Below are 23,862 nucleotides of genomic sequence, written 5' to 3'. Positions count from 1 at the left end.
GGCTGAGAGGAAATGGGGTGCTTCCGGTACATCCACTGAAACTGGCCTGTCACCTGCTCATAAAACAATACCGGCTCTCTATCCACACCAAGAAGAGAACCCACATCCAAGCCCGATGCTCTCTGCGGCATCCAACAACTCGGCCAAACTCTTTAAAATCTGCAAGGAGCTGGCCAATCCTGCTGCAGTCTCTACCTCACCTGTCCCCTGCCAGACCCTCTGCACGGCCCTGGCTTCTCATTTCATCTCTAAAACACAGGACATCATGTCCGCTCTCGCTTCCTCTTCCTCTTCCCCCCTCCTCCCTCTACTCTCTGCTCTTCCTCTGGCCCCTATGTGGCCACCCCTCCTTCTGTGCCTTTCCCCGGTTCTCCCCAGATGAGGTTTCTAGACAAGTCCGATCTATGAAAGTTTCGTCAAAACAGGTTGTCCCCTCTTCCTCCAAAACCATCAAGGACCTCATTGACACCCTGGCTCCTGCTCTTGGAGACTTCTGCAACCACTCCTTCGCCACTGGAGTCTTCCCTTCCTCCCTGAAGCACTCTTGTGCACCCTCTTCTTAAATCCTCAGCCGACCACTCCTGCCTGGCTAACTATTGCCTGATCTCCATCACTCCTTTCCTGGACAAACTCTTGGAAAAGCTGGCCATCTCCCAGCTTAATCTTCACACTGAATCTGTTGGTTGCCTCCATGACCATCAGTCTTGCTTTAGAGCCGCCAGAAGCATGGAAACTGCATCGTGAAGACCTGCTCCCAAACCTCGATTCGAATACCCGGTGTATTCATTTTTCTTGATTCTTCTTCTGCCTTTGACACAGTCAGCCATGCCATCCTGCTCAACCGTCTCCTTGATAACCTGGGTATCACCGACTAGGCCCTGGCTTGGCTGACCTCTTTTCTCTGTGATCGACCCTCCCAGGTCCAACTTGGATCCTTCGTCTCATCTATCTCGCTCTCTACCTGTGGTGTTCCCCAGGGGTCTAACCTCTCTCCCTGGCTGTTCAACCAATACCTGGCTTTTCTTGCCCATGGCATTGCCGCTCTCTGCCTCAACTTTGTGCTATGCGGATGATACTCCGCTCATTTTTCAGGCTCCCCTCTGCCCCCTCTTCTCCATCACCGTCAGTCTGCTATCCAGGAGTGGTGTGCCGCCAATGATCTCTGCCCTAATGCCAGTAAGACTGAGATTCTCCTTATCGGCACACCTGCTCCCTCCTTTCCTGTCACTCTCGGGCCGGCCTCTCTTAGCCCGCTTCCTGCTTCCACCTGTGAGGCTAAAAACCTCAGGGTCATCTTCAACTCCACACATCTCTGACGTCTGTAAGAAGTCACGCAACCAACTGTACCTCCTCAGAGCAGAGGTATTCTTCATTTCCTCTCCTTCCCCCAGATGCTCACCGTCTCCAGAGCTCTAGTTCTCTCTAGGCTGGACTACTGTAACAGTCTCTTTCTAAATCTGCCAGCTTCCTGCGAGACTTGTCCTTAGCCTCAAGCCCAGGGATTGTATCTCTTCAGGACTGAAATCTCTTCACTGGCTCCCAGTGGCTGCGAGGATTAAGTTCAAAACCCTCTGGAAGTCCACAAGGCCTTCTGGGGGATGTGGCCTCAATACCTTCAACTCCCTCTTCGTAAATATCTTCCTTCTCAAGCACTTCGCTCCTCAGCCTCCAACTCCCTCAGGCTCAGTCGCTTCTCCAAGCAATGAGTTGGTGGTAGATCTCTTTCCTCGGCTGGGGCCTCCAAGCTTGACTGACTGTTGTATCACTTTCAATGCATAATAACAGAATCTCCCCACATCCCATTAATAAACTAAAGGAATTTAAAGATACGACGGAGCTCCTACAACCTAAAAATGAAGAGATTGAGAGCACAACAAGGAGAGAGTACCTTTGCATTCGCTTTTGAAGAATGGAACCGAGGCAGGTAATATTGTGAATGACTCTCCTATCCGAATGAAGAAAGACTGCTTTCTACATGATGTCATTAAACGACATGATTTCACTGTGAAGGAAGCCATCCTATCCGAAGCAAGGAACAGACAAATCTATTTCATGGACTGTAGAGTTCAGATTCTTCAAGACCTGGTAGCTGCCATCTTTTCCAACATAAAATAAAATCTTTTTAAGTCAGTGGGAGCCTCCATAGTTGAAGTTGGTGTTCCACATCGCATGCAAGTTTTGCATCCAACTAAGGAGTCTGCCTGAAGGTAGCCCTGAATCATGAGTGGATTGCTGGGCAAAAGCTTATATTTCTTCTCAATTCTCATGTTGACAGCTTTGGAAGATGCAAGAGCTTACATAGAGGCATTTAGTTGTCTTAACAGACACAATTAGAATTATGGGTTTAGTTTACTCTAAGTCTCTCTCTTCTGGATCTTGTTAAACATTAATACTGAAATGGGCAGCACCACTTTTTTTTAATAGAAGGTTTCATAAGTGCGCACTGATACTCCGTGAGACACAAGGCTGGCAGCTCTAAATTTTCTGGGGATTCCATAATATTATGTGGATCGTCCTCATCCAAGTCTAGTTGTGTTCTTATGGCGTATATGTGAGTCAAGGTCCTCTCACATGACCTCATTGTGACCAGTTAAACCCTAGGCATCATTGACAACAGTTTATTCCATCCCTTGTGATGGCCCACTCGTTCTTGCATAAATATGTTGACATTTACAAGTGTTGTTGAGCAATGAGGGTATGACACCCTCTGAAAAGTCATATGTCCCCCTGGACTTCACCCTCAAAGTATTCCTTTTCCTTCTTTACTTCCTCAGAAAACGAGTATGCCCTTTGTGGCGCGTGTCCGAAAAGGGTGCTTAAAATAGGGTCTTGTAATGACACATCAGTATTAGTTGCTACATTCCTAAGGATGGCTTTCAAAAGGTCTGTAAAATGAGCAAAGGAAAACTCTGAAGGCTGAATAGTGGGATCGGCATGTCCTATGCCAAGGTGCAAAGTTCTCCTTTGTTTAGAAGAGACTTCGGGACCAGCATTTGTATTTATTGATTTATTAAGTGTATTTCCCAAAGCTTTGAAATGGTGTGTAAAATGAGCAAGGAAAAACTCCTGGAGCCGTGGATTGCAGGTGGGATGTTTTTTGCCAAGGCGCAAATTTATCCCATTTGGATGAGACTTCAGAACCAATTAAAAGACGGTACACAATTATGGAACAATATAAATGCACAAAAACGTAGGATGAAGAAAGAAAGAAAAAACGTTTTGGGGAGAAGAGCGAAATAGTAGAAGATCTAATGTGAAGGGGTAGAGTTTTCCAATGTTTGCGGGCTAAGAGCTGGAATGATCGGAAGTGAGATGGAACGCAAGATGGTTTGCAGGTAAATTAATAGTTACTCACCGTAGTGACTAATATTCTCCTAGTCCATAGTCCCCTTTCCTCCATACTGCATGGGCGTCCCTCGCTAGGTACGGGAGACGGAACCTTTTACAAAAGAAAACATCTTCACCTTTAAATTTAGATGCGCGCGGGGGCACGGCCCGGGGAACATGCGCTCGCCTGACTCCGCCAACCGGCGCCACACCTCAGTCCCCTTTGACGCATCGACAATATTACCATTGCCGAATGACAACAATGAAAACAGAATGAAGACAGTCGCTACCCTCGAATGGAAGGTCTAATATGCGCTCCTGGACGTCCGGGTTGAACCTGGTAGCCCGAAGCAAGGCAGTCCTCATGTCCGTGGCAATGCAGATGGCATGGCCTGAGCTGTCCATATGTGCCACAGTGGACTCCATGATGTCTTGAGTCGAACAAGTTACTCTTACCTGGTAACGTTCTTTCGATGGGATGGTCCGACGACGTATTCCATATCTATGACAGTAATCACCAAAGCTGTGCTGCTTCGGAAAATCTTTCGGCGTATGCGTCCTGCGTCGATGACATCAATACGCCGTCCTCGAGGACCTCCTCCGACGGCCGACGTCACCAGATGTTATAAGTAGGACACACGACGCCCGTAGCCTCAGTTGTAGTTTTTTCCCAGAACGTGTGGCACCAATCTCCTGCCAGTCTGACCACAGAACCCTTGCGGAAACCTAAGCTGCAATTGCGTAAGAAATTCTGTAGCGGGGAACGCAGGGAGGGAGCAATATGGAATACGTCGTCGGACCATCCCATCGAAAGAACGTTACCAGGTAAGAGAGTAACTTGTTCTTCGAGGGGATTGGGTCCTCCGACGTATTCCATATCTATGACAGACTCCCAAAGCAGTACCAACGTAAGGAGGTGGGAAAAGAATTTAGAATATACAAATTTAGATTGCCCAATCAAATTGCAGAGTAAAGGACCGCCTTGCCAAAGGCCATATTTTTTGCCCATGGACAAAAACAAGGGAGTAGTGAAGTACAAAAGTATGGACCGAAGCCCAAGTGGCTGCATCACAGATGTTACGAATAGGAACACCCCTCTGCAAGGCAGTAGAGGCAGCCATACCCCTAGTTGAATGGGCCCGTAAGCCTACCGGAGGGTCCTTACCCGCCAAGCGATAACATTCAGTAATTGCCAAGATAATCCATCGAGACAAAGTCTGCTTAGTAACAGCTTGTCCCAAACGCCTTTCAGCGTAACCAATGAAGAGTTGATCGTCCACTCTGACCCGAGACATGCGTGAAATGTAGAAACTTGAAGCTTGCCTGGGATCTAACCTATGGAGCCTCTCCACGTCCTTACCAGGATGCGGAGGAGGATAAAATGCCAGAAGAATAATCCTCTGGCCTAAGTGAAATTCCGACACCACCTTCGGAAGAAAGGAAGGATGAACTCTAAGGACAACCCTGTGCTTATGAAACACAGTGAAGGGTTGCTTAACTGAAAGTGCCTGTAACTCACTCACTCTGCGAGCGGAAGTGACCGCAACTAAAAATACAGTTTTAAGAGTGAACAGCCTCAAAGGGCAAGAATGTAAAGGCTCAAACAGAGCACCCATGATAAACTTGAGAACAAGGTTCAAATCTCAACCGGGCACCTGGAAAGGTGATGTAGGGAACACATTAGTGAGCCCTTTTAGAAACTGAGAAATTAGAGGAATTTTAAAATAAGAACACTCCTCAGACGAGCGCTTAAATATGGACAGCGCCGCCAGGTAACCTTTAACGGTACCCACCTGCAAGCCCCTGTGGGCTAAAGAAAGCAAAAAAGACAGAACAGGAATGTCACATGAAAAAGGATCCACATTCTTAACCCTGCACCAGTCGCAGAACTTTCTCCAACCACAACGGTACAGGGACTTTGTCGGCGGCCGTCTGGCCGAAAGCAACACCTCCATCACGTCTTCAGGGAGGTCCCAATCCTTATACCTCAACCTTTCAGAAGCCAAGGGTGAAGGTTGAGGGATCTGACCTCTGGATTTAGAACCTGACGCCCCTCCCGTGAGAGCAGATCGTCTCAGTGGGGAAGACGACGTGGAGGGCAGATGGACAAGTCGAGAAGGTCAGGGTACCACGTCCTCCTGGCCCATGCCGGAGCAATGAGGATCATCCGGGAACTGAACCTCTTTAACCTCCGCAGCACTTGCGGGATGACGGGGACTGGAGAAAACGCGTACAGCAGTGGGAATGACCACTCCACTACGAACGAACGCGTCTCCTAAGGCTCCTCTTGGAGGAAATTCCCGCGAGCAGAACCTTTCGCACTTCCGGTTGACACTGGAGGTGAAGAGATCCACTTGAGGGGTCCCCCAAAGGGCAAAGATCTACAGGAGAATCTCCTGAGCCAACTCCCACTCGTGAGAGATCGCGCTCTGCCTGCTCAGAGCGTCCGCCGTCTCGTTTTCGTATCTGGCCAGATGAACTGCTGAGATGGAAATTTCCTGCTGGATTGCCCAGAATCAGAGCTACATCACCTCTCTGCACAGAGGAAGTGACCCTGCCCCCCTTTTTGTTGAGGTAGTGCATGGCCACTGTGTTGTCCATCAGAATCAGGACATTCTTTCCTCGCACAGTCGGCAGAAAAGCCTTCAGGGCAAGCCTGACGGCCCTCAGCTCCACCAGATTGATATGGAGTTTGGACTCCGACGGAGACCAACGACCGCTGACTGTCAGGTCGTTGACATGAGCTCCCCATCCCGTGAGGGACGCGTCCGTCACGATCGTCACCTCCGGCCAGGTCAGCCAAAACAGAGCCCCCTTCATCAGATTGCTTTCGACGGCCCACCACAGAAGGTCCAGGGCGACCGAGGGCGGCACCTGAACGGGGTCCGACATCCTGCCAGAGGACAGACCACTGGAGCTTGAGTGCCCATTGCAAAGATCTCATCAGCAACCTGGCCTCTGGCACCAGAAGAATGCAGGATGCCATGAGGCCGAGCAATCTCAAGAACTCGAACGCAGGGAGGCTCTGGGCATGTTGGAACTTTTGTACCATCTGATGAATGTGACAAGCCCTCACCTGGGGAGGGTAACACTGCCCCAGGGATGTACTGGAGCCTCTGAGTAGGCGTCAAGTGGGACTTCTTTAAGTTGAGGGAGAAGCCCAGCTTGTGGAGGGAGTGGCAGGTGATGGACAGATGATCCAGGACTTGCTCGGGAGAGAGCGCCCGACAGATGATCCAGGACTTACTCGGGAGAGCGCGCCCTGATCAACCAATCATCCAGGTAGGGGTAGACGTGAATCCCCCCTTTCCTGAGATGCGCTGCCATCACACTACCATGAGCTTGGTGAAGACCCTCGGGGCGGAGGTCAATCCGAACAGCAGGACCCGAAACAAAGCGCGAGTCGCCAACCGCCAACCTCAGGTACTTCTTGTGCTTTGGATGGATCGGCACATGAAAATAAGCGTCCTTGAGGTCGAGAGACACCAACCAGTCCTGAAGTTGAAAGGCCTGGAGGACTTGAGAAAGAGTAACCATCTTGAACTTGTCCTTCCTGAGGAGTTTGTTCAAACCGTGCCAGTCTATGATGGGTCTCAATCCCCAGTCTTTCTTCGAAATAAAAAAATAAGGGGAATACCATCCCTTGTTCCTCTCCGCTACAGGCACCAGTTCTATGGCACCTTTCTCCAGCAGGGATTGAATTTCCTGCGCAAGGAGCGGATCCGGACTCTTCAAAGAGAGGTTTTCTGGTGGATTGTCGCGAGGCCTCTGCCGGAAAGGAAGACAGTAGCCGTGGGCTATGATCTCTAGAACCCACACATCTGAAGTAATGGCCCGCCATTCTACCAGATGCGCCGCCAGCCTTCCCCCCAAACGGCGAACCATGGGACATGGCCTCATGACTGAGCAGAAGCGGCTGCGGCGTTGCCTGAGGGCAAAGAGGCAACTGCCCGAGCGGCCTTGGCACCTCGAGTACCTTGTTTTCCACCTCTGGCACTCCTACGGTGGACCCTTTGACTAGTAACTCCTCTCGCTTTACTAAAGGATAAGTAATAACGAAAGGAACCTCCGCTCCATTGCTGTCCCCTAGGAAAAGGCGGAGGTTGGCGAACTGCAGCGCTCAACAACTTCGCTGCAGCTTTTGAGGTCTGCAACCTCTCAAGGCTCTCGTCAACATTGAAGCCAAAAAGATGAACACCATCAAAGGGCATGTTGAGGAGCCGGGCTTGCACATCAGGAGCAAACCCTGACTTCCGCAACCACGCAAACCTGCGTATTACGGTGCTCGCAGCCATGAACCGTCTGACGCAATCTCCCAATGCCAGACTCCACTAAACGGCCTCACACATGGCATCTTTGCCATCCTGTATCATAGCAAGAAAACCATCCTGTTCGTCCCCTTCAGGAATATGTTCAGCCGCTAAGGGAACAGTTCAACAGAGTGTGCGTGAAACGTGACAAGGCACATACGGAGTTGGCCACCTGAAGCGCCATACCCCCTGAAGAAAACACTTTCTTCGCCCAACCATCAAAACGCTTGTGGTCCCTATCAAGAGGGATGGTAGGATACGACGCCTGCTTTGCTGGGGCCGTAGCCGCCTGCACCACCAAACTCTCTGGAGTGGGGTGCGTGGTCAAGTAACAGGGGTTGCTACTGGCTGGGCGGTATTTTCGCGGCAAAGACTTGCCCACTGCCAGGAGACTCTCTGGAGCAGTCCAAGTCGCCGCCACCCTCCTTTGTGGAGCCATATGGAACGGCAGTACCGAGTCAGTTGGTGGACCTTGGTCGAGGATATCCGTCAGGTCATCCTGCAGAAAATCCCCTGGTGGAGCAGACCACCCCAAGTACTCCGTGACCCTCGACATAAGGTACCGGTACGAGGACTCGGCATGGGTGCCAGGCTCAGGCCTACAGAACTCCATCTCCGGAGAGGTGTCCAGACCACTGGTGTCGTGCAGCGACTGACACAGGTCCTCAATCTGGCTATGTCCCGAGATAATCTCGTCTGGTACCGTATCAGGAAATATCCCATCCTCAGAACCCTCATCCACCTCAGAAATATAATCCAGATGGTGGAAAGTGGGGGGGCACAGAATGGGGGACGAAGACAGGTTTGGCCTTGGCCAGAGCCTTTCTAGGGGGTTCCACCGTGCCACGGGGTTCCTCTGACAAGACAGCCTCGAAAGGCGTCGAGGGTGTTGAGTAAATCGACGTTGACCGCGGCGCTGACAGCATCGACGGCTTCGACACAGGCCACGAGGGTGGAGCCCCGAGCGTGTCCTTCGACAGCCTGGGCGCCGATGGCGTCGAGGACTTCCTCAGAGGCGAAGCCTCGAGAGAGTCCCTCGACGACCTCGGCGCCACAGGCGTTGACGTCTTCTTTGAAGACTTCACAGGTGCACACGGTCTCGAGCGGGTCGAGGACCGGGACCTGGAACGAGCATGACTAGAAAGATTCCCCTTGTCTGAGCAGGACCTTTCCCGCAAATCGTGCCGACCACCCGAGCCATAGTAGGAATGACTATGGGTGTAGGTGGCGGGACAGGAGGCAACATGTCCCTGATCACATCCCGAAGGATGGTTCCCATCTGAGGGGATCTCGATAGCATGAGGAATTTCTCAAAAAACCTCTCCTCACAGGCCAGTGGGGTGCTAGGTGGCACAGGAGAATAGCCGTGAGGTTGCTGAGGTCTGGGCATACTCTGCCTTGCTGCCTGCGGGTTGTATCTGCCCTGCTCTACGACGCTGAAGAATATGCTGTAGGCCACGTACCTGGCGAAGACAAGTCCCACCTCGAAACTCTGACGAGCAGCCATCTTGTCTGGCGCTGCAGCCATTTTGTCGGGCTGCATGCCACATGCCTGCGCCGTTGTGCTTGCCTCGCTAGGCCCATCCTCCTCTATGACTCTTGGCGGTGGAGCTTGAAGCCTACCCTGCACCTCAGGACGGGACCTAGTGGGCAGCGTGCCCTCGGCTGTGTCGCCGGTAGTGCTACGTACAGGCACCCCCCTCAGACATTTGTCTGGAAGTAGGGCATAGCCCCTCGGGTGGACGCCTGGTAAAAGAACCCTGTGGTCCCTCAGCGTTGTCAGCGGCAGGATCTAGCGACCACTCTGCCGGTAGCCGACGCAGCCTTAGTACCAGTGCTGGTTTTAGAACCTGAACGGTCCCTCCTACTTGGAGTCACCCTTGCGGGGTGCAGATGAAAAGTGGCCCTACCTTGGGCCTCGACTTGTGCTTGACAAAGTCCTTCAAGTCCTCTGGAGGCAATCGTTCAAAGAGCTCTGTCCACCGAGCTAACCTGTTCTTCTGAGCGTACGGTGTAAGCACGTAACACGCGGTACAACCCTGCCATCTGTGATCGGGGCTAAGGCAGCAGAGCCAAAGAGCATGTGGGTCGGACGTGGGACAGACGTCGGGAAGAGACCTTCGCAGGCTGGACACCTGCTGAAGCCGAAAGACGCCGACATGTGCCGGGGAGGAGCATGGCGCCAGAGGACCGAATACCTGATTAAAGACAGAAAATAAAAGACAGAATCCGGGGAAGAGCGCATGGCATTACAAGGCCGAAGCCAAACCAAGGAGCGCTGATGAATGCGGTTCGCTCCCGTAGACACGGAAAAGAGGACTGGCAGTGGTGCAGGTGGGCTGACTCAAGGGAGCGCATGGTCCCATGGTCGCAGTCCTGCGCGCCTCTAAATTTAAAGGGGAAGAAAAAATGTTCTGGTGAAAAAGGTTCTGTCTCCTGTCCCAAGCGAGGGATGCCCATACAGTATGGAGGAAAGGGGACGGAACGTAGGAGTACCCCACATTAAATAAAAGAAGAGCTCTAACAAAGATCAAAATATTTCAGAGAGCATTTAGTCGACAATCAATGGCTAAGCCCAACCAACGATAGCCAAGAGAAGACACTAACGTGCAAATCAATTTTGTTTAATCATTCAGAGTTGGGTTGACCAGTTCGATGTACAAATGAATAATTCATGTACTTCCCCCTGCTGTATTTTTCACGATTCTGAGGGGGAGAAGTGATTTATTTTTTAAAGGGAATTTCACTTCAAAGGAGCCAGATGTACTTCACCAGGACTCCTGACAAAGGAGCTTTTCATTTCAAACCAGTAACAAATCATGGCACTGTCTTCCTCAGAGTACCATCTCAGGTGATTAGGTATTTTGGTAAAGTGGATTTAGTTTTTATTAGCATATTCAAATTAAATCTCAAACTGTTACCCTCCTCTCACCCTTGACCCCAGCAAATTATCTGTGCCACCCCACCCCGCACCTGCCCGCATATCGCACATTCAATACAGAGCAATTAGTACTGTAATTTTACAGCATTGTCTTAGTTCTATATATTAAGCGATACCCAACAAGCGCAATCTTTGAGGTCAATGTTAAAGTCTTTGTATACAAATTTTAGCACAACGTCCCAGTCCATAGTAAACTTGGGATTCTAATGATAGGAAGTTCCATACTTTGGAGAACCATTCAGAGATATGAGGTGGTTCTTTACGCTTCCAATTCTGATCAACTGCAAGAATATTTGTTAATCTTTGTTTTATTACCTAAAATGTTTTCTTTGACACCATACCAGTATTGCTGTAGATGTACCAGTTATATATCAGTGTCCTAGTTATTTAAGTCACCTCAGCGTGTAGAAAGTGTGCGTGCCCTCCAAAATGGTTATCTACTGATTTATTCAAGCTGAGTGTGTGTATATTTTCGTGTTACATATATTTTCTCCCTTCTAAAGAAGGCTCATTCAATTAACTGTTAAATTAATACATAATTGTTTAATCAAGAAACCTTGAGTGTAAGAATTTATTTGGATACTTGTCACTGTGAATCTCTGTTTAATAACCCTACAGCTCACATTGACCCTCTTGAGATAAGCCGGGCTGCTCAGTCACTCTACACACATGCTTATACCAAAGGTTGGGTTCACTATTGCCAGGAGGACACGGCTGGTGCAGTCTCCCACAGGGTACTGCATACAATCTTGCCTAACACACATTAACACAGTTTATAAAAAAGTGACTTGTAAAAACAATATTTATTTCGATAACTTGGTGTTTTATTTTAGCTGGGACATTGTCTAATTTTAGGGAATTGTAAAAACATTTCTGAGCCAAATCTGCTGAATAACATTCCATGCCAAGCACAGTTCACAATCTCGCACTTCAAGGCTGGAGAGTATTTTCTTTTTGTCTATGGATTTGGCCTGGTAGAGATGGAGCATGTGCCGGCATAGAATTAATAGGTAAGGCTGTGAAGCGGAGGAGGTACAATAAGCAGAACAGTGCTGACCTTTAACAAAAAGGAGCCAGGAAAGGGTATTAAATAACAGGTCATTTTCACAATTATTTTACATTTTTTTTAAAACAATGATAATTCTAGTTTTAAAAAGGTTGGCACTAGTGAAAATGCTAGTAGAAGTAAGAGCTGGTCTTGGAATTCGCACTGTACATGAAAAAGTAATAATGGCAAAGCTTCGAGTGCTACAGTTGCCTTAATTCGTAGCTGGTAGTGTGACTCCCCAAAGCGGCAGAGAGGATGCCTTGCACATTTGTATTTTCTGCAACTGCCACAATGGGGCAGAAGCTCTCAAAGGATTGAGATAGCAGGGGGTGGTTTGAAGAGAACATGTATTTCACAACACCTTTATTACTTTTTATATTAGGTCACAAGACTATACCTACAAATGTGATGGGTGGAATGTTTTGAATTCCTCTTAAATACTGGCATTGTTCTGGGCAACCTTCCACACCACTGTTTAGCCCATGTGTCCCATTGGAACAAACTGCACCTTTTGTAAGAGCAAGGCAGGCTAAAGATGGTTGTCTGGTGGGGTTCAAGAGCAATGTCAGTGGTTTAGATTAAGTTAAACATTTCCAGCCATCACTTTTCTTTTTTGTATGATTCTTGGTCGACATCAATATTTGCATATTGCAATGCCACATTGCTTAAGAATCAATCATGTGCGTTTCATATTCAATGGAGGGAAAGTAGGGATTTTCCTCTTTAGGCATCATATTAATTCAAGCAATTGTTTTAGCCTACATAAAATATTCCCACATATACTGTCAATGTAGATTCCGTTTTCTATAAGAGTCAAGTCTGCCAAGTGCGTTTAACCAATTGCCTTAGTAAGCCTAAGATCTTGGCAACACCTTTCTACAAATACTGATCTACAGTAATTTTAAGGAAGCAAATCCAGAGCCCTCCTGTGGGAGACGTCAGTCTTGATAGTTATTTTGAAATGTGCGTTTTAGAGGGTGAATTAAAGTCCACCCACAATAAACTACTGCAGTTCTACAGGGACTTGGAGGACCTTTTTTTAAGCAGCTATGGTGTATTTTCTCCAATATAATATCTGATTTTGCTGCAATACCCCAGCTACTGACAATTCTTTTACGTATATCAGCTAATATAACTGAAAAAATAATCGACCAATGAAGTTATGTTCTGCTGTGACTTACCATTCTGTAGTTCGAGGTAAACTGCTAAAAGAATGGCCTCTGGTGGAATTTCCTTAGGATGAATCATCGAAGCAGCCTGGAAAAAAAACATGAATTATGATTAAAAAAGATTCAAAGGCACACTTTGAAGTGTAACCTGCTTGTGCCTGAGGAAGACTAAATACAAAGAGTAGATAAGTGGTGCATAAATTAAGTGTTACTCACCGGAGTGACTAACTTACTCCTAGTCCATAGTCCCCATTCCTCCATCTTGTATGGACGTCCCTTGCGAGGGACGTGAACGGATCCCTTTATCGCCAGAATAAAACACTTTCCCTTTAAATTTGCAGGTATGCGGGGAATGGCCAGGAGCACAGGCACCCTTAATCCCGGCCACCGTAGCCACACATCACTCCCCTTTGACGCGTCGGCTGTATTATGCTGAACAACATCGCTGCTCTTATTAGGGTGAAGGATGGAGGGACTTATGGAGCAAAGGGGACTATGGACTAGGAGTATGTTAATCACGCCGGTGAGTAACACTTAATTACTCCTACGTCCTGTCCCCATTCCTACATCCTGTATGGGTGATCACTGACCGCCCCGGGGAGGAGAGCTTGCCAATTTATGAAAAGAGATTACGCAGGACTGCTATGCCAAATGCTGCGTCAGACCGGGCAATTGCATCCAGGCAGTAATGTTTGCAAAAGGCTCAATGGGTGGCCCATGTCGCCACCCTGCTAATCACCTGCCAAAGCATGTGGCGCTGAAAAGTGACTGCCGCTGCCTAGGCCCTGATGGCATGAGCATGCATGTCCTTAGGCGGAACCTTGCACTGAACCCTCTACTGAACCCTGTATGCCTCCTGGATTGCGGTGGTCATCCACCTACCTATGGAGGCCTTGGATGCTTGCTGACCTGGCTTTGAGCCGCCAAATATGACAAGCAAGCATCCATCTTGTGGAATGGCTGTCCTGTCCAGATAGAATTTTAATGCTCTCCTGACGTCTAGGCAGTGACGAGCTTTTTTTGCCTCTTCCCTTGTATCTGGAAAGACAGTGGGGAGCACAATCTCCTCATTAATGTGAAAAGATGATACCACATTTGGGAGGAACTTGGGATGAGTGCAGAGCACAACTTTGTCCCGATGAAACCTAGTATAAGGCTCTGAAGCCACTAGAGCCTGTATCTCGCCGACTCTGCGAACACAAGGGAGCCCCCACTAAGAGCGCTGATTTTAGCATGACCAGCTTGAGGTCTATCGTGGCCATGGGTTCAAAAGGTTTGTGCACCAGGGCACTGAGCACCACGTTAAGATACCAGAGTGGATGCGGTCGTTTGATCGGTGGGTACATTCTGGTCAGCCCTGTCAGGTGCCTCTTTACAACAGGATTGGTAGACAAGAAGGTAACCGTGTCAGAGTTCCTGTATGCACCGATGGCTTCTAGGTAAGTCCGGCAGGTGTCCATCTGGACCCCTGATCTAGCCAGGTGGGCTGAGACGGATAAGACCTGGTCCAGAGTCCAAGCCAGGGAATCAACCCAGTTTTCTCTGGCCCATAGGCAGAACCTGGTTCATTTGCTTTTGTAATGCTTTCTCGTAGATAAGCTTGTGGCTCCCTGTATAATTTCCAGGTTGTTGCGAGAGAGCTGGAGATGTTGAAGAGTTACCTGCTCAGGTACCATGCTGCTGGGGCTATCCTCTCCCGAGAGAGGGTGCAGGACTGAGTCCCCCTGCTGCTGAGCCAGGAGAGGGCCCTTCTTGAGCGGGAAGGGAATCTCTGGCTGGGCTGGCATTTGACAAAGATTGGAGAACCAGGGCATCGCGGGCCACTGCGGTGCTATGAGGAGGAGACGCAACTGCTGCAACTGCTTGATCTTGCTCACTACATTGTAGAGGAGCGGTGTGGGTGGGAAAAAATACGCCCACCTCCCGTCCCATGGTATCTAAAGCACGTACCCAAGGGATCTGCGCCCCTGCCACCCCAGGACATGAACTGTTGACAAGTACTGTTGCTCTCTGTCGCAAACAGGTACATGGTCGGGTGGCCCCATTTGGAGAAGATTTCCTGGAGCACTCTTCCATGCAGTTGCAATTCGTAATTGTCGGAGCCCAACAGACAGTATGACTGCCTTCAGGTTGGATTCTCCCGGTAGATGGACTGCTGAGATCCACACATTCTGTGCAATCGCCCAGTCCCCGAGTGTCCGCTGAGGACCTGGCCTGCTCCAGCAACGTCCCTCTGAGTAGCCAGTCGTTGAGGTAGGGATATACATGCAGGCCCATCATTCTGAGCAGGGCCGCCACGACGTTCATAAACCTTGTGAAACCCTTGGAGCTGTGTTCAGACGGAAGGGTAGTACTTTGTATTGAAGGTCCGGTTGGGTTGCACTATGGGGACATGAAGATATGCTTCTTTCAGATCCAGGGAGTATGTCCAATCCCATCCACACACTGTCTCGGCTAGGATAGCTGGGGTCACCAACTTGAATTTCTGCAAAGGTGACGGGCAGGGGGGACAGGAAGAACCCCTTATGCTGTTTCCGCCTATGCTGCCTTGGGGCCTGTCCGGCAGCCTTGCTCGGCGGTCCTTAAAAACCCAGAATCCACTGAAGGATCACCCCTAGACTGAGCTAGATTGCCTCTTAGGGAAGGCTTATGCTGCATATTTTCTCAGAATGGCCAGTGATTTGGCCGTCTGCGAGCTGCTTTTCTTTTTGTCAAGCTCTTCGTCGGTAGTAGAGTGGAAGAGGTCGCCACCAAGAAGGGCAAGTCTAGGATTCTATCCTGGACGCCCGGGTTGAACCTGGTGGCCTTAAGCCAGGCCATCGTCCTCATGTCTATTGCCACACAGATCGCTCTGCTGGCCTCCATGATGTCCTGTACTACCACTTTTGCATCAGCAAGACCAGCCCTGAAAGAGGCCTGCTTGTCGGCTGTAATGTCAGGAAAAAAGTCTGCAATCTCTCTCCACACCCCCCCCGATTGGCTGCTGCCAGGATGGCATCAGCGTTGGCTGTGAGGTGCAGGCCTGCGTTGGAATAGATCTTTTTTTCCCATAGGCATCTAGCATGGTCTCTTCTTTGCCCAGTAGTGCGGAAGCCTGAGGCTTGGCATTCATAGAAGCTGCCGCTATAACCGGGGATAATGGCTGCGGGTGTATCAAAAAAAGTATAGTGTCTCCTTCCACCTGCCTGGCTGAGTGGAGTGTGGTTTACGCAACCCTTTTTAGACAATGTTTCTACATCTTTCTGCAGCGGGATGCCAGACCTGGCCTCCTCTTTGACGTTGAGCACCTCCGCCAAGACCCCTAATTCAGGCTGCTCCTTCTGGGGCCGAGGGATGCACACGTACCCCGCCAAACCTGCTATCCTGTCATGGAAGGCCCTCGCTGAGGAAGGTGTGTCCTGCTCCTCTTCATCAGTGTCCTGTTGGTCCCCGACCCTAGCCTGGACCCCTGGGTCTGTAGGGGGAGTCTGTCGGTGCTGGGAGCGCTGGTCCTGGTGCTGAAACTGGAATCACTGCAGGCACTGGTGACAGAGGCGGTGGTGGGGGAGGAGGCTGCATAGGCGCCGACTGAAGTGGCAGTGCAGGAGGCAGCATGTCATGTATTATGCCCTTCAAGGTGTTACCCATTTGCGGGGAGCTCATGAGAGATAGAAACCTGTCAAAGAAGCGATCTTCGCAGGCCGGCTGGGCGTGTTCCTGCGGGACCGTCAGGTGGAGAATAAGCCTACTGCCTGCTCTGCCACCCCCTCCGAGAGTACATTTCCTCATTGTACCGAGGTCCAGTGAAGGTTGGGTAAGACATGCATTACTTACCGTAAAAGCATTTCTGATGATTGTATCTGCTTAGATTCACATGCTGTGTATTGCATCTTGTCTTTCGAGAATCGAAAGGTAACGTCGACATGGGCATGACTAACACTATCCGTGACGTGTAGTGTACCCAAAATCCCTCACGTGTCGAGGTCCCTCCGATTGTATTTTTTCTGCCATGAGGGAGCCTATGACTAACGTGAGTACAGAAAAGAGAGAAAGTAGTAAGAAGTCTATGTTCCTTCCATCCGAGCGGGGAGGAAGGGTGGGCGCATGTGAATCTAAGCAGATACAATCATCAGAAATGCTTTTACAGTAAGTAATGCATGTCTTCTGATGCTTGTTAATCTGCTTAGAATCACATGCTGTCCATAGACTAGCAAACAGTACCCGTAGTTGGAGGTGGGAATTGATAAGGAAAAGTAGTGAAAAGATGTCTTAGTACTGCCTGTCCCACCTGAGAATCAGACCTAGAATGAGTGTCTAAGCAATAGTGTTTTGTAAAGGTGTACATAGAACTCCATGTTGCCGCTTTGCAAATGGACTCTAGGGGAACATTTGCAATGAAAGCTATCGAAGCCCCAGTGCCTCGAGTAGAATGCACTCTAGGCATGAAAGGCAGTTCTCTCTAAGAAAGAGTAACAGTGTGATGAATTTGACAATCCACCTAGATATAGAGGAGACCCAGTTTCCAAATATACTACCTGCTGCCACTGAAATGAAAAACTGATTTGTTTTTCTCAGTGGTCAAGTTCTTTCCATGTAAAACATGACTGCTCTGCGTATATCAAGTGTGTGCAGGCTTCTTTCTCCCATGTTTGAAGGGTTGTGAAAGAACGCTGGTATGTATTGGTTCACATGGAACTTTTAAATGAATTTAGGCACAAACCTAGGGTGAGTGCGCAGAGAACCACCTTATCTCTGAATTGTTACAAAGGGGTCTAGAACCGAGAGCGCTTGTAGTTCCCTTACACTCCTAATGGAAGTACTAGCTATTAAAAAGGCAGTCTTCTAGGTGAGGTCTTTGAGACTTGCTTTATGCATGGGCTCAAAAGGAGACCCCATAAGTCTAGTCAACACCACGTTCAGGTCCCATCCGGGAGCTGGGCTAGAAATGGGAGGGTGAATTCGCTTTACTCCTTCCATGAATGTCTTAATAACTGGTATCTTCCATCACGACACCTTCTGTTGTTATTTAGTGTAGGCTGAAAGAGCAGCTAAGTGAACCTTTAGAGAGTTAAAGACCAGGCCTGAGTTAAGTAAATGAGTCCGGTACAAAACAATATGTGTAGGAGAGCAGTCAATGGGGTTGATGCTCTTAGAGTTGCACCAGATGACAAAACGCTTCCACTTACTGGAATAGCAATATCGAGTGTTAGGTTTTCTTGCCTCCCTGAGTATGTCCATACATCTCTGAGGGAGTTGTAGGTGCCCCAACTATGACTTCAGGAGTCAGGCCGCTAAGCTCAATGTTTGCAGGCATGGGTGAAGCGTCTCCCCTTTGTCTTGCGACATGTTGTACGGGCAAGGCAGTTTCATTGGAGGAGATGGAGAATCTGCATCAGAAGAGCGAAACAGGGTTGGCGGACCCACATGGGGGCCACCAACATCATTGTGACTGGTTCCTGGTGCATCTTGTGCACTATGTTGTTGAGAAGTGGAGTCAGGGGGGATGGGGCGGTGGCAGGGGGAGAAGCCTAAACAAATTTCCCTGACCATGTTATCCAGAGTCCGTTCCCCTTGGAATGGTTCTGGGAGTACTTGGAGGCGTAATTTTAGCACCAAGCGTTCTCCAGAGTTGCAAACAAGTCGATCTCTGGAAAACCCCATTCCGCCAAAATATTTGAGACGATGTCTTCGTGTAATCGCCATTCGTACTCTATTGGTAGTGGGAAATCTCTGCTGAGTACGTCTGCAGAAGATTGAGTTCCCCTGGAACATGTTGAGACAGTAGAAACATGTTCTGTTTGAGAGCCCGCTTCCAAATGTTCTTGGGCAGTTTGGACAGCCCTGGAGAGCGAGTGCCCCCTTGTTTGTTCAGATGGTACATGGCCGTGGTGCGGTCTGTGAGGATTAGGACCGTCTTTCCCTGCAGTTGAGTTTGAAAAGCTTTCAGCGCTTTGAATACCGCTAGCAGTTCCAACCGGTTTATGTGGTTGGATGCTATGTCTGACGACCAAACTCTGCGCTGTTTGTTGAAGCAGGTGAGCTCCCCACCCTGTGAGAGATGCGTCTATAGTTAGAGTGGCCTCTACTACAGGGGTGTTGAAGGATTTCTCTTTCAAGAGGTTCTCCCTCGACCACCACCATAGCGAGAGAACGAGGGCTGGCGAGACCACCACTAGATCGTCCCATTGTCGGCTGGCCTGACACCACTGGCTGTTGAGCCACTCCTGCATTGGGCGCATGCGCGCGTGAGGAACCAAATAAATACATGACGCCGTCATTCCTAACATAGCATAGCCTTGCGTTCCGTCATCTCTCGACTGGCTACATATTGAGGGATTTGAAACAGCATGTTTTGGACACTCTCGTTGGAGGGGAAGACAAGGCCGTCCTTTGTTCGAATTAGAGCCCCTAGGAACTGCTTGACCTGACAGGGGTCTAGGCTGGATTTCTTCTCGTTGATGGAGAATCCCAGACTGAAGTTCTTTGGGTATTTGACAGACAGGTTTCGTAAGAGTCCCCGTTATGAGCCAGTCGTCGAGGTAAGGATAAACCGGGATGGATTGCCTGGGCAGGTGTACTGCTGCCACTGGTAGTACCTTTGTAAATAGCCTTGGTGCAGAGGCTATGCCGAAGGGTAGTACTCTGAACTGATAGTGTTTGTCTTGCATCATGAATCAGTTATTTTCTGTGCGCCAGCAACTTTGAAATATGACAGTATGCATCTTTCATGTCCAGTGTTGCAATGTAATCCCCCTGTGAGAGTAGAGGAATGACTTCCTGCAGAGTGACCATGCAGAACATTTGTGGCTTTACAAATGTATTCGCTGGGTGCAGATCTAATACAGGGCGCATGGTTAGATCCTTTTTGGGCACAAGAAAGTACACTGAATAAATACCTTTTTTTACCCGTGAAAGAGGAACGACCTCTATGGCTTCCTTTTCTTGTAGTGTCTTGACTTCCTGAAGAAGGATTCGCAGATGGTCTGGCGTCAGTCGTCTTGTGTATGGAGGTCTGAATTTTGGGGACCGGGAGAACTCTATACAGTACCCGTGGGCTACGGTCTTTATCACCCACTGGTCTGTAGTTATTCCCTCCCATGTCTGAAGGAATGATGTTAGCCAGCCCCCGACCGGGGAGGTATGGGAGGGGACCCGGATCTTCGGGTAATTTTGAACCTGAGGCTGGGGAGCCTCTGGGGGTAAAGTTACGGCCGCTTCCTTTCCAATGACGCTGACCCCTTTGGGTATACGGGGTGGTGTATCTGCTGGTTCCTTGTGGAGAAGATCAATTGTTTCCCGAGGTGTACTGGTTTTGGGGAAAGCGTTGGCCACGAAAAAGCGTCTGGACCCAGTTCCACACCTTGTGGAGGGCTTTTGTGTGATCTGATCTAGTGTCTTCAGGGTGTCGTGCTCCTTCTTTGCAGTCTCGAGCGCTTTGTCGACCGCTCTTCCGAATAGGTTGGATTCTTCCAGGGGTTTATTAATAAGAGACACTTGTGTTTCTGGCTTGAACCCAGAATTTCTTAGCCACGTGTGCCTCTTTAGGAGGGTGCCCTGATCCAACGATCGGCCCGCTGTCTCAGCGGAATCCAAAGTGTTCTTGAGCATACTTTGGTTTACTTATCTGCCCTCGGTTACCGTGGACAGAAGACAAGTTCGTAGTGGTTCAGGAACCTCCTGCAGGCCTTCCTGTAACAAGGCCCATTGAGCATCCGCGTAGCTGGCTAACCAGGTACTATTGTTAACAATGCACATAGAAAAGGCTGCTTCAGCCGTGACCCTCCTCCCTAGGGCATAGAGTCTTTTACACTCTTTGTTAGAGGGTGCCAACCCGGATGACAGGGGAACCCCTGCCCTTTTTCTTGTAGTGGTTACCATCAGCGAGTCTGGGGTGGAGTGGCCTCTGATATAAAGGGGATCAGAGGGTGAAGGCCAAACTAGCTTTTCAATCCTTGGATTAACTGCTCTTGTGAGTGCAGGTGTTGATAACAAGGGAGCCAGATGCTTCTTAATAGAGTTAAGAAGAGGAATAGCCTGGCTGGCTGGTGTTTTTTCTTATAGAATGTCCTCCACAAAGTCAGCCCCAGGAACAGCTTCATTAGTAGTGATTTTGAAATGTTCTGCTGCTTTGTGCAACATGGCGCTAAACTTCATTTGATCGTCCACTGGGGAGAGCTGTCTAGTGGGAGTGGTCTGTGGAGAATCTAACCACAGGGCATCAGGATCTGGAGAAGGATTTGGAGACTGCCAAGGCTGAGGGTCACCCATATCCGGGTTTTCCTCCCACCCCTCTATGGGGTCATGCATATCCTCAGTGTCAATGAAGTGATCATCATCCTGAGTGTCTGATGGAACCTCCTCCTCAGTGAGGTCGTAAGTGTACACATCCTAGGGTCTAGAGGTGGAAAGGGCTCTTGATTACAATCCTCTGACGCTAAACGTCGAGATTTTTGTCTCAACGTCGACGAAATACCTTCTTCGCCCTTCCGAAAACTCTTCCCGGGGGACAGACAGAGGTTGCGTGTCCCTGTGCTTGACCTTAGGCTTGGCAGAGGGTTCTGGTATTTCCTTCAGCCTATCTTTGGATTTCGACGAATCCTTGGGCTTTCTCGTGGTCGTCAGCGAATCCCTTGACTGACGCTTCCGAGCGTCTGCCGAAACAATTCTCGCAATGCTTTCGGTAACGCCCTCCACAGTAGGGAGATGCATAGCCTGGGTCTGCGGTTGTACAGTCTTCGGCAGAACTGGGGCCTTGTCGTCATCAGCTGCTTTCTTACGATGCATCTCGACTGGTTTTGGAATATTGGGGGTAGCGCCCTTCAATTTCGAGTGCCTGGTCGCTAGGCACATCTGCCGCTGCAGGGAGGGCTGCCGATCATAACTGTCTGCGGGCACGGCCGGAACGTTCGGTGTGCCTGTTGGTGCTGTGGACTGCTTCGACTTCGAAGACTGGTTGGGGGTTGTGTGTTTAGTGAGTTTTAAGTGTTCGTCTTTGTCACCGGGGTGTACAGTCCCCATAGCAGTACTTGAGCCGTGCCTGGCGGGGCTGGGGGACAGACGTCGCGGAGCGGGAGCGCTCTGCCAAAATGTCAACAACCTCCGAGTCGGAGGCCTGCTCGTCACTGATGCCCTTGTCGCACTCAGTGGTTGCGACAGAACCTGACTGAGTGTGGTCAGAGTGTCTGGTGTGCCGTGGACCCTGATACTGTTTCTTTTTGGCAAAGCTACACGAGCGAAGAAAGAAAGTTTGGACGAGTGCCACATAACCTGTGGGAGACACAGAGGAATAGGAATCTGTTCTCACTTGCTGCCGGCCCACAGCCGAAAGTCTATCCTCACTTGCTGCGGGACTGCCACGCCTCTGACTGCCACGCCTCCGCTGACGCCGACGCTCGCCCAGGTTCAAAAAGTGGGTTGGGAGTGAAGCGTATCGGAGTGTGGTCAGAGTTTCGGTGTCAGTGGACGGCAGACAAGTGAAAATTTGCAGTCAAAGGAAAAACCCTGTTTGGACACAGTTAAGGTAAGTTCCCGTCTATATACGGGACAAGAAACATCTCAACAGACACTGGACAGACACATTGGTCAACCAGAAGGGAGATATGATGCATACGCAACAAACTGACATTGAGGAGCCCCCGATACACAAACATACATTGTCTCTAGGCCCATTACAGGAAGACACACCCATGCTTGCTGGGGGACAGACGAGGAGGATTTGGAGCCGGAGGATTTTGAGCCGGTGGATAGTTGATGCCGTCATGGGCGGCAGAGCCAGAAACTTCGGGAATTACGATCGAGCCCAGTATAAAACCATACGATTACACACGTGCGGACCATGTGACAAAGTAGCCCTTCAATGTCACAGTAAATATAGTAGCAAGTACCGCTTCCTACATTGACAAACATGGGGCAGCACATGGAGTGTAACCAAGTTCAGAGAGTAGCCCAGACTTCATACTACCTCAGGCTCCTTCAGACAACCCCGAACCCATAGAGCCATGTAGTTTGGGCCAACAAAGCGTGGAAAACACAAACACCCAAGAGAGAAACCCGCTAGAGGGTTTGGGGGCCCAAATTCAACAGAATAAAGGAGGCAGTGAGCAGCAACAAAAGTTGATAATGGACAACAATGCATTAGATGCCGACGCAGAGAAGATTACAGAGGGGACAAACCAAACAGTCAAGCAAGACCAAGGAGAGGGGAGGAAAGCTCCAACTAAAAGACAGACATCAAGATTGGAGAACAACAAGAAGCGGACTATATTCACACCGAGGCAGTAGAAGCAGATCACAGCCCGGATTCACAGTTAACCAAGAGACTGGATGACAAGGAGGCTGTAGAACGGACTACTAAAGACCTGACCAGAGTTAAGACTAACCATCTTGAAACAGAAGGCAGATTAACACAGCAGTATAAAAATGACATGAGGAAAACTCAACTAGCGGAAAATTTGAGGAAAAATAACAATCCAAATGATGGGATCTGCAATGCAAAATACCAACACACCAAGAATGTGGTTACCTAATAGAAGACAACAGAATAGAATTACGTCGACTCAAACTGTATGCACAATCAGACAACGGAAAAAGGTATTTGGATACCTCAAAAGTTGTCAGATGATATGTGGCCCTGTTTTGTCTTCAACAAGTTGCCACTCACGGATAGTCAATTCCAATTTAATACCAAACAAGACCAGAGAACACAAAGGGTGGTGAATAAGGGCTCCCCTGAAATTTCGGATGAGGTTCTACTGGAAACTTCGAGTACCATGGAAGACGAGGAAAGGTCAATAATGCAGATAAATGACAATATCAAAAATGAGCAACATAAGACGACCTTACGAGTAACAAAAGATAGGGCAGTACAAACAACCAACTGCATTAAAGAAACAAAAAAATGAAACAAAACATGTAAAAGACATGGCATCGCAAAGGTCCCCCCAAAAAGAGGAAAAGCAAATGACGAACAAGAAAGTAAATGAGTCATGTAGAGCGACCAACTTTGACTGAATTCAATAAACAGACAACAATGAAGGGCCCAAATTTACATGGATAGCCCGAAGAACAGTCCCTCTTGGTTTCAACAAT

The 23,862-nt window shown here is 49.2% G+C and overlaps 1 protein-coding gene across 6 annotated transcripts in view; it reads right to left on the bottom strand.

The window, feature by feature from the left end:
- CNOT10 (CCR4-NOT transcription complex subunit 10) overlaps positions 1-23,862 on the bottom strand; it is a 1,248,840-nt gene that overhangs the window by 10,483 nt on the left and 1,214,495 nt on the right. For 5 of the 6 annotated variants that reach the window (XM_069648815.1, XM_069648816.1, XM_069648817.1 and 2 more), the window contains one exon: positions 12,808-12,883. The exons of the other annotated variant lie outside the window; for it this stretch is intronic. In XM_069648815.1, coding sequence (XP_069504916.1) covers positions 12,808-12,883 — 76 coding nt within the window. The remainder of the gene's footprint in view (positions 1-12,807; positions 12,884-23,862) is intronic. 6 annotated transcript variants of the gene reach the window in all.

Source organism: Ambystoma mexicanum, chromosome 2q (assembly GCF_040938575.1).
Source record: "Ambystoma mexicanum isolate Mex_15411 chromosome 2q, UKY_AmexF1_1, whole genome shotgun sequence".
In the NCBI taxonomy this organism is placed as follows: domain Eukaryota; kingdom Metazoa; phylum Chordata; class Amphibia; order Caudata; family Ambystomatidae; genus Ambystoma; species Ambystoma mexicanum.
Note: the sequence above shows the minus strand (reverse complement) of the source record. Positions and strands in the feature narration are given on the sequence as shown.